Here is a 16,209-nt window from a genome sequence, read left to right as displayed (position 1 = left end):
GACAAGGCCAGGGAGGAATTGTCCCTTGATTTTAACAAATCAAGCTCGACCTTCACAAGCAAAAGCCTACCCCAAGCTAAGATACAGCCTCGCGCGACGCAAAATGACTGGGAATAGTTGAGTCACCGTCAGCCTCGTTTGGGTCGAAAAGTTGGAGTTTCTTATCGATGATGCGGGGCAGCCCTTTGAAAAAGCGCTTTTTTCCGCCCGCGCCACTTTCAACCGCCTACTTCAATTTACAGAACACACTCTGCCTTCACTTGCCATTATCATTCCATCGGGGATTACCGTGTGACTCAAGGTACAGCGCTAATCTATAATTCTCTGATTACTATCGAGACTGACTCATATTTCCTCCGGACTAGTGAAACCGGCGCTATGACTCAACCCAACCCTTACGTTCTGGCCGCCGACAATCCGGGCGCCGTCCTGAGTCTGTTGCAGTCCAACCCCTCCATCGCCTCGAATCAGGACGAGCACGGATACTCGCTCCTCCATGCTGCGGCTTCTTACGGACATATCGACCTGCTACGCGCCCTTGTAAAGGAGTACAATGTGGACGTCAACCTGCTCGACGAAGACGGTGAAACCTGCTTGTTTGTGACGGAAAGCCTCGACATCGCGAAATGCCTCGTTGAGGAACTGGGCGTGGACTACAACAAGAGAAACGACGAGGGTCTCGCAGCCTATGAGACCATCGAGAGCGATGGCTCATTCCCACAAATCGCTGCTTACCTGCGGCAAGTCGCCGGCGTGCCAGAACCGGCCGCTGACTCGGCAGGCGACGCACTAAACCCGGCTCCGCCGCTTCCTCCGAACATTCAGATGAACCTGGGCACGGTGTCGGAACAGGAGGCGAATGCCGGAATGGATGAGGTCGACCCCGAGTTCAAGCGGCGCATTGATGAGCTAGCAGCGCGGGAGGATTTCCACAGCGAAGCAACGCAGAGCCAACTGCGCCAATTGGTCATGGATGCTATTTCGGGCTCCGGCATCAACACTCAAGAGCGGGATGTGCGGCGCAGAACGGATTAAGGGGAAGCATATAGCTGATTGCCAGTATTCTGCGGTCCTCTGGCGATAGTGGATACCCATTTGCCTGCTTAGAGGTGTCGGAGGTGCTCCGGAGAGCCGTTTCACGTCTCGCATCAATTCGCAGCTAGGGCTTCTGGCACCTGCAGCTCGAACAAGCCCATCATACTGCGATGCCGGGCATGACAGGAGACAGAGTCTATCTGGAACATGGTAGTCGTACCTCAAGTAGGCGGCGCTCCGTAAACAAGGGCCCTACACATGCGCCCAACGCACGCGAACAGAGCATGACGGGCAGCTGAGAGAGGCAGCATACTACCTTATGTGACCAAGAATAATACCTTAATCCGTTCACACATCCCACAGTTCTTTTCCACATACCATTTTCGTAGCAACTATCCGTAAGCCTCGTAAACACCCTCCACCCACTCACGTGATGATCGGCCGTTTCCCCGCATTTCGGGCGTCACAGCAGCGCTGCTCTTAGCTTCGACCAATCCCTCCAATTGCTGCCTGTCCTCAGTCCAGTCTGTCTGCCCATCTATTCATCAGGTACTTTCTAGCTGTCAGCTTACTTACATATCTCCTGGACGTCCTTCTATTCGCCATGAACCCAGCACTTAATCCGGACACTCCTCCCCCGCCTCCCCCGAAACCCAGCAGCCACGAAGCCAGTCGAAGGGGCACCCCGTCGCATCCCGGAACACCACAACAGTACCAGGAAGGACATTATGCGCAGGACCGCTTGAATATGCAGGGACAGAGATACTCATCTTCTCCGGGGATGTTTAACCCTGCTGCGTCGCTGAATGCGCTGCCTAAGCCGCCGACGGTGGAGGAGGGCTGGCTGCCTGCTGGTGTGAAGGAGAAATCGTATGTTATATTCTTGTTACTACTTTCTGTTTGTTCAATTCAGTGCTTTGGTTTGGGCTAATGGATATATTTTTGTGATGGCAGAACTGTCGATTTACAGACTATCCTTCAAGATCCTAACCTCATTTCCGCACTCTCCAGTAACCATCCTTCGTATACGGCGCATCAGGATAACCTACAGACTCTTCTGAAATATAACAAGGACCTTGCGAATCGTCTACTGGAGCTGCAGTCTCATGTCGCTGAACTACGCTCCTCGACCGAAACCCTTCTTCTAACGCATCAGTCGCTCGAGGTCTCCTGGCGGAAAAAGCAATCCGAGATGGATGCTGCGCTGGCGCCGTGGTCGCCTAAGGCGTTGTATCAGCGGCTTGCTGCTTCGATTGCTGAGCAGGAGGCGGTGTGTCAGGCAGTCGAGGAGAGCTTCCTGGAGGAGGAACATCATGGACGGGCGACTGAAAAGGAGGTCGGCGATTGGATTAGACGGGTCAGAGCGGAATCTGCCAAATTGGCGGCTAGGAGAGAAGCCAAAGCTAGGTGGGATGAGGGGAGGGTTGGTGGGTGGAGGTGATATCTTCGTTGACTTGGCAATTGGTGGAGGTGATGAGATTGCTGACTTCGATTGTGAAGTCACGGCCATGGTAACACCCTGGCCCGTTTCTGCATACATGCATACCACTGAACGTGATGGAGAGGAAGAAAGGCGTCAAAAGCTGCTTAAGCTGATAAGCTTGGGTATATAATGTCAGGTTCTAACCGTGGTGCGGAGGGTACTGTTCTCAATGCTCCTCCGGGCCCTGTCGACCGCTTTCAAGATCCACATTATGTGTGCTGCTCTCTACAGCATCGCGTTTGTCGTTCATCATGACCCAATTGTCGGCAGCAACATGACTCGGGAGTCCAACGCCCATAAAGAAAGCATGTCTGCGACTCCTAGCTCCCCACGACCAGCCCGCACCACGAATTATTGGAAGCTGATACAGTCGGAAGCCAATCCACGCGAAGACGATGCCCATGACCGATCCGAATATGATATCGAATCCATGATGGCGATAGTCGAACCAACGCGATGCGGATATGAAGAAGGCCACAGCGACGGGCACTAATGCAACGATGAGCATATAGACAGGAGGAGCGGCACCCTGCTTTCGAATCTTCCCGCGGTCCTGTCTCCGCAGATCCTGGCTGAGCGGCGAATACGCCAGGAACGGGAACCCGATGGAGAATTTAGCACTTAGCCAAAGAGCGAGATACATGAGTCCCGCGAATGAAACTAGATGGTTTTATGTCAGATATAACCCCATTTCTGGCTCCCTGGATATAGATAAGACATAAGACTCACTCGAAGAATGCCCACTCGGAAAACTAGCAAACCCATCCACCTTCAACATCTCATCCCCCTTATTCCGACATATCTCCCACGTAACCATCGTAGGCGCACCCGCAAGTCTCCTTCCCAATCCCGAAATCGCATACTCATTAATCGCCGATATATCCGGATCACACCTAGCCAGCATGTCCGGCCTTGGCTTCCCATATAGATCCTTTAGTCCCTGCGTAGCCATAAACGCTCCCGCAAGGGCGACTCCCAATCCCATCCAGCCTGCATTCCATTCCCAGAGCTTAATCATCCATTTCCTTATTAGGATCTCTCTTCGTGCGTTTTGGGCACTAGTACCGGCAATGGTGGTAATATCTGGGTTGATGAGAAGAAAAGAGACGACGATAATGATCACAGCTGGAGCTATCACTGCCACCACGGCTAGCACGCCTGTTGAGACGGTATCTTTCTCCTTGTGTGGGAAGGAGATGCTCAAGTCGGTGAGGGAGAAGGGTCGGTGGTTGGGGGTTGTTTGGGAGAAGCCGTAGCCGATGAGGGCGACACCGCTGGGGTATTATCTTGTTAGTATTGTCTGGAGGGTATCATGGGGTGTGGAGGACATACACTATGAGAACCCAGTCGAGTATGTATGAGAGGATAAGGCGCTTGGAGAAGTATCGGTATGAGAGTTGATGATGGACCGCAGGGGGAGGGGTATCCTCGGATTTGGAAGGTGTCATTGTCGCTTAGTATACTATTCGATTTGATGTCGATTGCGATTGGTGTAGAGATAGTTGAGCGCCCTGGATTCTTGACTATGATGGGATGGAATTATTGCGGAATGAGAAGCATAGGTAGTAGCTTAGTACTCGGGTTGCCGTGATGGTACTACCTCGTATGTAACTATGGGCTTATGGCAGGTGGCAGGTGACCCGACCAGATGAGAATAGTAACAAAGGCTAGGCTTCTCTGAACAAATCAACGGAATCGTGGTAGTACGGCATTGTTCATTGAACTCTAATCTCACCACCATTTAAGGTAGTACGCTACCGCTGATCTACAATATATTTTACGGGGGTGGTGAACACGAGGTTCGTGGGGGTTTACGGGTGGGTGCATGTGAGTGATTATTCGTTCCATTTCATTTCCTCATTGAGTATTAATAGACATGTAAGCTGCGAGATACCAATTTATTTCTGCTTGCCCTCCAGATCAGAGAAGAATTCTCGGCCAAAGTCAGCGCTGCTGTCGTTGAAGCGGAGCTTGCGGTCAATGCCCCGGATCTTCTTCAGATCCTCTGCGTCCAGCTTGAAGTCGCCTTGGAGGTTGTCCTTGATGCGAGATGGAGTTTTCGACTTGGGAAGTACTGAGTGTCCTTCGTTGATACCCCAGGCTACAAAGAGTTAGTTCATTTTATTCGCTGAAGATATATGATGGGGAACCTACCAAGTGCTACTTGGGCAGAGCTCTTGTTGTATTTCTTTCCAATCTCAACCAACACGGGGTCGTCGATCAGTTTGCCAATCGTGCCCTCTCGAGAATATAGCTCGTTCTGGTTTCCGAAGGGAGAGTAGTGGGTGACATGAATGCCCTTGGACTTGTGCCAATCGGCGAAGCTACGCTGTTGTAGCCATGGGTGGCTTTCAAGCTGGTGGACTGCAGGGACGACGGAGCTATTCTTGAGGAGACGTTCCATTTCTGCCTGCGAAAAGTTGGACACGCCAATGGCTTTCACCTTTCCGGTTGAGAGGAGCTTCTCCATGGCTTTGTATGTCTGCCAAAGGTGGTAGGTTAGCGCATTGTCCAGGCTTAGCTGGTGTTGTGCATGGAATCGAGACACATACGTCGACATAGTCGGTATCCTCCACAGCTGGCTTGCCACTCTCATTCTTGGGGAACTTCTCGGTTCCTCGCTTGAAGGCCACAGGCCAATGCATCAAGAACAAATCAACATAGTCCAGGTCGAGGTCGTTCAACGAGTCCTGAAGAGCCTGCGCTACATCGTCGGGGTGGTGCTTGTTGTTCCAAAGCTTGGTAGTGATGAAAAGCTGGTCACGGGGCACGCCGGACTTCTTGATAGCTTTTCCTACTGCCTCTTCCGTTCCATAACTGCAGCGTCATGTCAGCCTGCCGCCGTGATTTAATGTCAAGAATGCGAACTTACATTCTGGCAGTGTCAATGTGGCGATAGCCCGCCTTGATGGCTTCAAGCACAGCTTGCTCCTGCGCCTCTGCGTCTTGCCAAGTTCCAAAACCAACGGCGGGGATCTTTGCACCGGTGTTGAGCTCGAATGTGGTCGTCATTTTGAATAGTTTGTGTCAATTAAAGTACAGTTGAGTCAATAGGTATTCTGTTTTGGAGAACAACAATCGGCCGGGGAGAAGACCTCCTTTTATGGCCATCTTCCAGCGCATATTGGCATTACAAAAGCCCGGTGAACGCAGGATCATAAACATGGATCGACGTCAAATTGACGCAGATAGAACTCTGGGCCGATGACGTTTCGAGGCGGACCCACTAAAGCTCCGATCCAGACTCGCCCTCCAACGGAGCTTACACAGTTGATGTTGCAACGAATCGCCATCAGGGCGCATTACTCGAACGTTTCTGGACGATTCGAAGCCCAACATAATTTGCGCCAAAGGCGTGCTCATTGGGGGTTACCTCATATGTAGTGTTACCAAGCAGGCACCAATCCTCAACTGTGGGTCTAGACAGATATCCTGATGTTCCTGTCGTTCTATACACGATAGATTCAGAGGCAAAGGCGCGCTGAGTAAGTACTAGACAGCTGCAGAAACATAGCGCGACGGTGGTGCCGTAGGTTTCCTGGCGTGGCATGCAATTATTTCCTCCGGAGCTCACGTACCATACCAATCACACCATGGTTTGTGAGCAACAATGGCCGAAATCCATCGGATGAATTCTACTCGTGGAACAGGCCCAGAAAAGAACTGTAGAGTGTAATTTTATGCTCTCAAAGCCAGAGCGAATTGGTCATACTGGAATGATTGCCGCCTACAAATCAGTTTCTAGGTTGGCATGATGTCCGCCTCAGGGCTTCAAACACAAGGCTTAGGAGACATGGCAATAATCTATAAATGGTCCCAACAGTTATTGTGCCATATGCAGTGTCCAATTGACTACCTGGTTGGCTGGTCTTCCACCAACCCTTGTCTTTCGCCAGCTCAAATTTGACTCGAGCTTCACCGGGGTCCCGGAGCCAGCCTGTCTTGCGTTATCTTCTGCAAGAACTCGCCGTTTTCGCATTAGCAAGCTTGACGGTTCCCCTGTACCTCAACCTTTTGCATAATAATGTGTACACAGATGAAATAAGTACGTGCGATCAATCGCGATCTAGACAAAAGCTGTGTGTGAGTTTCAAGTATGCATCGCACATAACGCATCACATCTTCTCGAAGCCACACTCTAGGCCAGCTGGAATGAAACGGCTGAGAACATACAATACTAACGCTGTTTACTTCAGAAGTAGTAGTAAACCATCGACGGGTGAGTAAATATAAATGTCCGATTACTAGTCACTGTTGTCCAGATACTAGTAGAGATATATCTTGCCGAAGGGTCAGGTGGGGGAATCAGACGCAGTTTGTGCTGGATGCTCGAGCTAGCATCTAGGGAGTCATTGTTGAATCCTCAACTCTTGTTTGATTGTACCAGTCTGACAGTCTCAATCCCCAGCCTTCTGGGCGACGATATCAGTATCTATCCATCCGTTAACATAAGCGACCGGACAAAGTGGGAGGTCCATCAGACATCTCCCTGTGGGATTGAGCAAGCAACTATTATGAAACCCAAAGAGTCCTCAGATATGACCAATTTGGCCGCCATTCAGCAATTCTCATAGCTTCAGGAGACTTGTAGCAGCGGCATCTTCTAGACAGTAGGGATTGGTAGCAGTAACAGTAGTTGGGTGGGTCCTCGACACCGAAGTGTTTGTTTCCCGGTCAAACAACGCTCTTGGTGATACTCGCTAGCCGTGGTGTTAGCTGCCCACCTATAAAACCGCGGCGCAACCCACAATAATTTTTTTCTCAACTTGCCCAAGCTTGCAACCGCATCAACAAGATGCCCTAGTCGACAACCCAACTTACTCAAGTTGATATACAATGGCATGTTTAACACGGTCAATCAATGACAATTGATCGTGTATGAGCATGCCTTGTCACTGAAGATGTGATCTTCGGACAACATAATGTATAATCTCTTATAATAAAAGGTATGCGAGCACAACGTTCTTCTACATGCCCTCCCTCCCCTTGGATGATGACCCTATGACACGCTTTAAGGCATTCCTCAAACTTAATCACTATGTGGAATTCGTGTTTAAACTCAAGTTTCAGCCTTGTCTGACAACTCCAAAATAACTTCAATGCTTCACTCAGCCTGTTTGTGACCATTGCTAACTTGCTGGTGATAGGTAAATACCAACTATTCCATCTCTATGCCCTTGTTGGCCGTCGATGAAGATACTTTGAACGAACGGGCGGACAGAACGTGTGCATTGACCCGCATCCATCAAAAGCAAAGCGTACAAACTTTGCGGGTGTTGGGGATGTGTACACATTGTTGAGAACTCGTCACCTGAGCTTTCATCGATCGTTCTGCGATTACCAGAAAAGTTCGGTTTCAAGTCATACTAACAAGTTATGACAGGTACTTTCATCCTCAGTTACCCTCTCCATCTGCCCATATACCCAAAGTCAACATTACATGATGAATCTTGTTATTCACACTGTTTGATCCTGCACGCCATGTGTTTGGAAATGAACATGTTTACAAAAAATCTGATTTAATGAGGTTGGTAGCGACCATATCCCGGTGCCATCACGCTTGTGCTAACCAGTTCTGATAGCCTGACTTCGTTGACATATACATGCTTTGTGTCACTCATGATATGTTTAGCATATGATGCTAACTTTGTCAAAAAAGTAATAGGAATCATTCTGTAGGGTTTCTATGGCACTTCTCAAGAGTGAGTATCCACTGTCGTGTTTCCTTCATTTTTGCATGATGAATTCTTAATTCGCTGTGTTCTTACCGAACTACCTTGACGAAACAAACAAGATTCACCTTGGAGACCTGAACTTTTCACCAGTACATGTTTATGCATCACTGCTTGTTTATACAGCTGCTAACATTGCATTGTGCAGGTCACTCGCCTTATGGATAACATGATAATGATAATGATAATGAGATTATGTTTCCAAACATTGCTCCCACTTTCCGTATAATGTAGTCCACATCTCCCATAAAGCTTCGTATCATCGTCACCTAGGATGTCCATCTACTCGAAGAACAAATTGTGCTTCTTGTGCCAGTCTTCCAAGCTATCCTCTGGGTAAACATCATATACCTGCTTCTTCCCCTCTGGCCATCGCACCCAAGTCGGCTTAGAACTCTCCATGATGCAGACCATCTCATCAGGCACCGGCAGCTCGGTATCAATGGCCGAAGCAAAAGGATGAATTAGCTCTGGCCAATGATGATCCCACAGCCAAAGCATGGTGCTGCAATTGGAACAGAAATTCCGCTCCGACGAACAGATCTTCTCATCCGGGGTGCCTCTCGCCTTCACGGCGGAATATTTCCTAAAATGGTCAGCTCCAATGCCATCCTTCGACTCACATAATTATTTTAAAGCGCAGACAAAGGACAACTTCAAGAAGTCTGGCATGACATACTTGATCAAGTCCTTCCCCTTCTTGATCTGCAGACTATTGGCGATACCGCCCAGATTGACGCTGCCACTATATCCGCCCACCTTCCGGCAGATGCTACAAGCGCATAGTTGATAGGGAACCGGGGTTGATGATTCGAGTGTGAATTCAATGCTGCCGCACTGGCAACTGCCTTCCAGTTTCCTGTATACTGCATTAGTATCGATTCATGTGTGTTCCATACGGGAGTCGATCGATATGTGGGGGCCATACATCGGCATGTTGGTCAAATGGTAAAGTACTCGAACGAATAGTATAATCGATTGCGAAGCGTGACTTGTGTTACTACCAGTAATAGTGCAACCTTGCATTCAACAGGACAAGGTCGGCGTCTCCTTATATACCAGGACCGTGCCCGGAACGGGCTCGGATGCAACAACGTCATTGGTATATAAGAGGCATATCATGCAAACTCGGATTGTCTGGATCCATGAGGGGCTGGGTCAATGACTCCGCACATGCAAACGTGGATTTGCCGCTGCGCTCGGATAGTGCACTGGTTGTCATGCAGCTATCGTCGTTTACTCCGTATGCTTTGTCCTATCAATTTCACGTCTGCATGTTGTATCTTGTGCGTCGTCTTGCAGTTGACTACCCCGCATTATGCTACCCCGGCACAGAATACAGGATTATCCTCAAGGGCTCGGAATAGAGACATGTTTAGTGTAAAATAGAATCTACTGGCATGATTCTAAAGAGAAATCGATGTTATGGAGTATTTCCTATGTGCTGTCTCGTTGCATGACACCCCATAGATCAGCAAATGTTTGCTCTGTTTGTCTACTTGTTTGTCAAGATTGCTCTGTTTGCTCTTATCGGACCGCTCGCCGTGCCGTTTTTCAGCGACTATCGAGTGCACCAATTGTCAGATACAGACGACATATCGGGCCAGTCAATTTATACCTTCGTTATTCCATCAATTGCTTATCTCGCATATACCTATTCAGTCATTATGGGTTTCGGAGCTCCTGGTGGTGGCGCAGCCCCCATGAAGCCTACGCCGTGAGTTATACCTGTCCGGCCATGGAATATACCTACAGGCAGTGAACAGTTCCGAATGAACAAGTCAATCTGATCATTATCCAACATTCTAGTCCCGAGCGTGGCAGCTTTCCTCTCGATCATGATGGTAGTTCGCCCTTGATTGTCGCCCAGTTTGCACACCAGCCTATCCCGTCTCATCGGCAGCGTTGAGCCTTTGCGCGCGCGAATCCTTTGTCTATCTACCCATTCGACACGAACATATAACTGACACATTACTCTTCTGCTGTTGGAACAGGTGAATGCAAGCATCTTATTACCGACTACCTCAAGTGCCTGAAATCGAGACGCGGTGTCAATGACGACGAGTGCCGGAAACTGGCCAAGTCGTATCTGTCTTGTCGGATGGACCAGTATGTCCTTAGTCTACACACCTGCTGCTAGATGCGCTGTGACTGATTATTTTTGCGACTTTCTCTAGCAATCTTATGGCGCCGGACGACTTCAAGAACCTCGGATTGATCTTCGAGAAGGATAAGGCTACGTCGGGTGGGAATGCTGAGGGTGCGGAGAAGAAGCAATAATTTCATATTGTCTGGCCTATTTGCAAGATAGCCTGGAGAGCTGTATGATATTGTGGGATGGCATGGCTTGTGTATAAATAGGGTACCATTGTGCGATGATGATTGATGATGGATGGATAGATACTTCTCCATTTCCGGCGTTGGGATCGCGGTTTTGTATATAGCATGTGTATCATAACTGACTTTGATGTGCATTCACTTGAAGCATTTCTGAATATCTGCTCAGAAAAGCAGTATGTGTACAAACTCCTGACGAAATGTCTACTCCATAATGTCGAAGAGGAAGACGTAACTATGCGATGCCATGCGGGGAAGCCGACCCGCCAGGACACCAACCCCAAAACGATCAAATCACTCCGCCCGTCCCATGAAGTCACTTAAATGTCCCCAGCGATCCATCTACCAACACCAACCCACGACCGATGTCGTCCATTGCACGGCCACCAGACCCCTGCCTGGTGGCAATCATCCTAATAGTGCGCTCGCGAGCTGGTCCGCGCTTCGTCTTCCACTACCCACCCAATCCGCTCAGCGAGAACGGACTCCGAGGGGCGCCCAAAGCGCGACGACCCTCCCGCAAGAATTCCAAGAGCAACGAATCCAGCTCCAGCGAAGACAGCAGCTCCACCTCCAGCGAAGATGAGGACGAGACACCAGTAACAGCAACGGCAGCTCCCACAACCATATCGACTGCGACACAGTCAGCCAATCCCATCCAGAACACCTCGCACATCGCAGGCAGTCACCCCGTGGCAGGCAGACGGTCGAGTAACTTCGGCATCGTCGATGATGGAACCGTATCGGGCTCGCCGGGCGGGGAGTCCCAGCGTGCAGGCTCCGTGGGGTCAGGGAGGGGGCTGATGATGCGGAAACGAGGGACGAATTCCGATGCGGAGGAGGATGCGGGCGCTGCGTCAGATAGACAAGAGGATGAGGCCGGGCCATTCCGGCCACCCTGGGAGTCACTATTGGGACTCCCTGCGGATGTGTGGGAGAAGTTGTTGAGTCCGTCGCGGTCCTGGCATAAGCGGCGGTTTGAGGTCGGGATCAATGATCTGGCGTTTGTGGGGTGGCCGGTTTTCGTGCGTGAGGATGGCACGTGGCGGAAGCAGAGGAGGAAGAAGAGGAAGCCTCGTGCGACTTGGGAGGGAGGAGAACTGGGACATAATGAGACTCCTGGGGATGGGGATGGCGACGGGGAAGGTGGTGAGGCTGAGGCTGAGGATGATTCGCCTGATCGGGGCACGGAGCTTCTTGCTGCTTCTACAGAGACGTTGAGCCCTAAGCAGATGGCTGCTACGGAGAGTCAGCGGGCGTCGATGATTAGTGTTAGGTCATTCAGGACGTTGAGTGAGGCGCTGGATCCTGATGATAAGGATTGCATGACTATGTTTAATGTCGTGTTTGTTTTGGACCCTCCGTTGTTGGAATATTCTATGCGATTGAGGGAAATTTACGACAATGTCATTAAGAAGTTCTCGAAGGCTTTGAAGTGGGAGCAGGCTCGGACGGATTATGTCTGGAAGGAGGCGCAGCATATCTCACATATTAAGGAGAAGGCCAAAGAGAAACGTACGTGGTCCTGCCGATGTGGAGGAAGCTTAAGTTGCTGACAGAATGAGGAACAGGAATGTCCGTGAATAGCCTCTATTCGGAGCTAATCAGCCAGTCCTCCCTCGCAAGAGCTATCTGCACTATGTTCACCAGCATAACAGCTTCCAAGATCGCTTCAGTCAGTCTGAGTCCAGACGTGTCCATCTCACTCCAGATACCACCTTTAACTTCGACGCCATGGCTTCCTGGGCCGACTGACAAGGCGTATCCGGGTCTCTGGCTTACAACGGCAGACAGTGTCACTCCGGTCGACGATCCCACCGCTGACGAGAACATCGCGCCCCATCAGGTGCTTGCCAAACACTTCGCGCTCTTGTTGCTGGACAACGAGGCATCTATTCTCAAAGACGTTGAAGCATCCGGGGGCACTCTGGCTCCTGCACTTGCCCATTATATCCGATGCTCGAAGCCAACGAAGTCCTTTGCGCAGATATCTGTATCATCCGGCATACCGCTTTCCACAATCCAAATGCTCGCAAGCCATCTCGTGTATTGGAGAAGAGCGCGGGCTATCCCACCCCTCCATCAAAGGGACACTTATGTCGTATCGCCAAATTGCGATCTGAGCAAGCTTGAGGTAGCCACATCAGCTTATCAGGCAGCGTTCCCAACGCTCCCGAGTCTGCCAAAGATGCTGTCAGCTATGAGCGGGACGCCCAGACCGTACGGAAGCTTCATTCCAAGCAAAGACCACAAAGACACGTACTTCGCGATTTTAGCGTGGCTATTACGAGGTGGCTGGGTCACTCAATTGCGGGCCTTTGCAAGAGTCAAAATAAGCCCTGAAATTAAGATGGCTGTGGAGACGGCCCTGCGACAGGAAGAAGTTGACAAATACTTGAGCAAAAGGGGATCAATGTCAGATACCGAGACAAAGGAGGACCTTGATGATGCCAGTTCTTCATCGTCATCATCCCTGGACAGCAACGGAAGCGGTGATGAAACACCCATGCCAGGCCGGTATAAACGGAACAACGAGCTCGACCTCTCTCATTCTTTATTGGACCAGAACACATCCTTGAAGACATCGTCGCTGATACTTTACCCGCATCGTGCATCACCGTTGGAGTCTCGTTGGTTAGACGAGGTCATGTCGCGATTCCCCCAACTTCAGGGCGATGTTTCCGATGGGGACCTTGAATACGCGGGACTTCGGACATCGCTAAAGAAGTACTGGCCGACCTTCATCAAATACTTCAATGGGTATGACGCACTCGAAAAGATTCCCGTTCGAGAGAATTTGAAGCGCAAGCTGGTATGGCAGATCCTCATGCGCCTGGGATTAATCACAGGGCAGCAGTCATCTATCCAATTGGATCCGAGGGAGCAAGTCCTGGTCAGTGTCCGACATTGGTAAGAGACAACTTATGATTTATGGACGACCATATGAGCAACCTAGAGTATAAGTATAACGTGCAGCTACACTTATTCACATAGAGCAGACAAATTCAATGATATATGAAAACGGTCAACATTGAGATCACTTAGAGCTACCTAGATCTCCCAATTCAGCAGCAACGCACGTGACACCCCGGTTCAACTCAACGGAACGGACGGACGGGAACCACCCAGTAACAAAGTAACTAACTAAACTAGCCGTTTAGCGTTTCTCGTCAACGCAACCAAAACCATGCAAATCTCTCCGCCCGTCGGAAACAGGAAATATCTCGGGCCTATGACTGGCGATGGTTGTTTTTCGGCTCGGATCCATACTATCAACTACTTTGGGTTCTCCGAGGAATTCCGAAAAAAGAGAAAAAAAATTGCCTTCCACGGGAACCCCAAGAAAGAAAAGCAGCTACGGGTTTATCATTATTGTCGCTCACGCGCGCGCGCGTCTCAGCCCTAATTGACGTGAACCGCTGCCCGAGGCTGGGGGGGGGGGGGGGGTTCTTGCTAAGCGATAAGTTTGTTACCGTTATTGAGATTGGTTGCATAATTGTCCGGCCGCGCCGGGCGTATCCGAGGTTACTTAGTTTAGTAACATAGTATTGGTTCTGTAAAAAGATTTGATGGTAATGTGATTGGACGTGTGAATGAGGGTTTTTGAGGACAGTAATGGATTTATTTTGGTTGGAGGGTGGTTGAATGTTTGTTTCTCTACTCCGTGATTATTCCACATTGAAGAAGGATTTTGGCGTGGCGGTGCTGCTGCGGGATCATGCATGGGATGAAGGACATTATTGTATTTCCGTATCGGAAGATGAATGGATGGATGAATGGATGGATGGCTTAGATTTGACTGGCTGGCTGGCTGGCTGGCTGACGGGAAAGGGAGAGATTGAAGGAGATCAATAAACTCCGTACCTTGTTGGTTGGTATGGAATGCCCCTGCATTTTACTCCGTTCCCTGCGCCATTAATGGTAAGTATTATAGGTGGATGGTCCCCGGGGGTTCCTGATTTTCAGACTTTCGGATATAAGACTACTAAGTACTGCTGCTACTGGGTATGCTCTGTGTATACGAGGGAGGGATATTTCTGTATATCGATCGTAGGTGGTAAATTGGGTTGGCTTCGAGGGTCCTTCTTAGTTCTTAGTAGTATTCAAGAGAAAATGGTGTTGTCGGTTCTTCCTTCATAAGCTGCATGATTGAACTAAGTTCACATTGTATTGGAGTTTAAGTGCACTTGACTAGATTTGGTTAGAGTGGTGTTTGATGTTGATACGGTATGAAGGATACTCGGAGATTTGCGGTTGTCTAGTAGTTGGTTAGAGAAGTTACTAGTAGGTAGATACATGCACTTTTTGTACGTATAAAATCAATGATTTGTCAAACTTGAAAGTGTTTATCATTATGAAGGCACTCTGGGGACTATATAAAATTAAATCTATGAATTCTGACATTCATAACCATATGTGTGTGTCTATTGATAGTTTCTGGCATTCAATTCTTGGCATAGCGCACACGTTCACGGTTGACATGGGATATAACCTTACTTAGATGCCCCAACCTCAAGAATGCCATTGATTTACATGCCTGTTTGTAGTGTATTAAGCAAATGGCTGACATGATTCAGTTCCTTTATTTACTCTAATGGTCTAAACAGGTGGGTCTGGACACTGACAGTAGATCAGGTTCAGAGTGTGGCTCGCTAGAGCTTGGTGTTAGTGAACTATATGGTTTGTATGGTCGCACTGAGCTAGTAATTTAGGTTTACTATGCCTTGAAGGGAGGACTTGCATGGCTAGTTTACTGGGGAGAGATGTGAATGGCATACTATTATAAATGAACATGGAAGGTTGTCTCTTAGTTTTAGAGCATGTGTGGGGATTGTGTTCGTCCAGGATCAAGAACGACTATCGTGCTTTTCCGGGCGTCATAACCTATTATAATGTCTATTATAACGTCGGGTGTTTATTCCAAATCTGATCGAGGTAGGTATCGATGATGAGATCCTGCTGGCTTTTTGAAAGACGGATTATTGGCCTGCTTACGAAGTCAATATTCGTGTGAAACATTCACTCTACATAATCAACCAAAGGGAAGATATCAGAATCTAGTGTTGGAGCACATAACTATAATTGCATTGTTAGTGGATGCTAGGATGCAAAAAAATTAATGCAGAACCAGGCACGTAAATGATAGGTCACCTGACTAGTACTAGCACTCCAACACCGATAAGTCAATTATCGAGATTTCCAGATTCAAGATCCTTATCTATCAAAAAATATATTGAGAAGACAACAGGATGCTCACTTGCTATGCATCTTGATTATAGATATTGTGCTCGGTAGGACCAGGACATCCCACGTCCTAGGAAGCCCGGCGGTGGCCTAAACGCATAGTGGGTATGGTTCAAATTGAAACCATGCCGAAACTACTAAGTGCCGTTGTTTTCCTTGGATACTATTATTCGCTCCTCCTCCATATTCCTCTCAACGCGGTTGGGTTAATTCGACAAAAATCGAGTGGCCCGTAGAACCCTGACAAGAGCCAGTGAAAAAGGCCTACCAGATGATAGTATCAGCCCCATCCATGCATGGATCACAGAACCCCTCCGAGCCCCGCCATCAGTGTGGTAGCGGTTCAATCTTGCGCGCACCTGCAGTCCATTGCATTTT

At 49.1% G+C, this 16,209-nt stretch overlaps 7 protein-coding genes across 7 annotated transcripts; 4 read left to right on the top strand and 3 right to left on the bottom strand.

Annotated features, from left to right (window-relative positions):
* The first annotated feature begins 13 nt into the window (after positions 1–13).
* Positions 14–1,133, top strand: ASPBRDRAFT_525834 (ankyrin repeat protein). The gene is made up of 2 exons (XM_067626919.1): positions 14–301; positions 366–1,133. The coding sequence occupies exons 1-2, from the start codon at positions 168–170 to the stop codon at positions 1,033–1,035; spliced, it is 804 nt and encodes a 267-aa protein (XP_067481240.1). The 5' UTR covers positions 14–167; the 3' UTR covers positions 1,036–1,133.
* A 506-nt stretch (positions 1,134–1,639) lies between these two features.
* On the top strand, positions 1,640–2,476 carry ASPBRDRAFT_54041 (vacuolar protein sorting family 37 protein; the record flags this gene model as incomplete). Its single annotated transcript, XM_067627160.1, has 2 exons — positions 1,640–1,905; positions 1,990–2,476. 2 exons carry the CDS (start codon positions 1,640–1,642, stop codon positions 2,474–2,476), a joined length of 753 nt encoding a protein of 250 aa, XP_067481239.1.
* A 208-nt stretch (positions 2,477–2,684) lies between these two features.
* On the bottom strand, positions 2,685–3,966 carry ASPBRDRAFT_29146 (phosphatase PAP2 family protein; the record flags this gene model as incomplete). Its single annotated transcript, XM_067622622.1, has 3 exons — positions 2,685–3,178; positions 3,248–3,792; positions 3,851–3,966. The coding sequence occupies 3 exons, from the start codon at positions 3,964–3,966 to the stop codon at positions 2,685–2,687; spliced, it is 1,155 nt and encodes a 384-aa protein (XP_067481238.1).
* Positions 3,967–4,306: 340 nt separating this feature from the next.
* On the bottom strand, positions 4,307–5,779 carry ASPBRDRAFT_174976 (aldo/keto reductase). The gene is made up of 5 exons (XM_067619792.1): positions 5,391–5,779; positions 5,071–5,335; positions 4,673–5,000; positions 4,402–4,619; positions 4,307–4,345 (listed from the first exon to the last, which is right to left on the bottom strand). The coding sequence occupies exons 1-4, from the start codon at positions 5,528–5,530 to the stop codon at positions 4,417–4,419; spliced, it is 936 nt and encodes a 311-aa protein (XP_067481237.1). The 5' UTR covers positions 5,531–5,779; the 3' UTR covers positions 4,307–4,345; positions 4,402–4,416.
* Positions 5,780–8,267: 2,488 nt separating this feature from the next.
* On the bottom strand, positions 8,268–9,349 carry ASPBRDRAFT_41770 (GFA family protein). The gene is made up of 3 exons (XM_067624653.1): positions 9,179–9,349; positions 8,930–9,109; positions 8,268–8,836 (listed from the first exon to the last, which is right to left on the bottom strand). The coding sequence occupies exons 1-3, from the start codon at positions 9,184–9,186 to the stop codon at positions 8,533–8,535; spliced, it is 492 nt and encodes a 163-aa protein (XP_067481236.1). The 5' UTR covers positions 9,187–9,349; the 3' UTR covers positions 8,268–8,532.
* Positions 9,350–9,821: 472 nt separating this feature from the next.
* Positions 9,822–10,791, top strand: ASPBRDRAFT_41766 (uncharacterized protein). Its single transcript, XM_067624651.1, has 4 exons — positions 9,822–9,967; positions 10,060–10,094; positions 10,245–10,359; positions 10,428–10,791. The coding sequence occupies exons 1-4, from the start codon at positions 9,918–9,920 to the stop codon at positions 10,528–10,530; spliced, it is 303 nt and encodes a 100-aa protein (XP_067481235.1). The 5' UTR covers positions 9,822–9,917; the 3' UTR covers positions 10,531–10,791.
* A 161-nt stretch (positions 10,792–10,952) lies between these two features.
* Positions 10,953–13,501, top strand: ASPBRDRAFT_122885 (nitrogen permease regulator 3 family protein; the record flags this gene model as incomplete). The annotated part of the gene is made up of 2 exons (XM_067617550.1): positions 10,953–12,102; positions 12,159–13,501. The coding sequence occupies 2 exons, from the start codon at positions 10,953–10,955 to the stop codon at positions 13,499–13,501; spliced, it is 2,493 nt and encodes an 830-aa protein (XP_067481234.1).
* Between the last annotated feature and the right edge of the window lie 2,708 nt (positions 13,502–16,209).

Source organism: Aspergillus brasiliensis, assembly GCF_001889945.1.
Source record: "Aspergillus brasiliensis CBS 101740 unplaced genomic scaffold ASPBRscaffold_4, whole genome shotgun sequence".
NCBI lineage: Eukaryota > Fungi > Ascomycota > Eurotiomycetes > Eurotiales > Aspergillaceae > Aspergillus > Aspergillus brasiliensis.
Note: the sequence above shows the minus strand (reverse complement) of the source record. Positions and strands in the feature narration are given on the sequence as shown.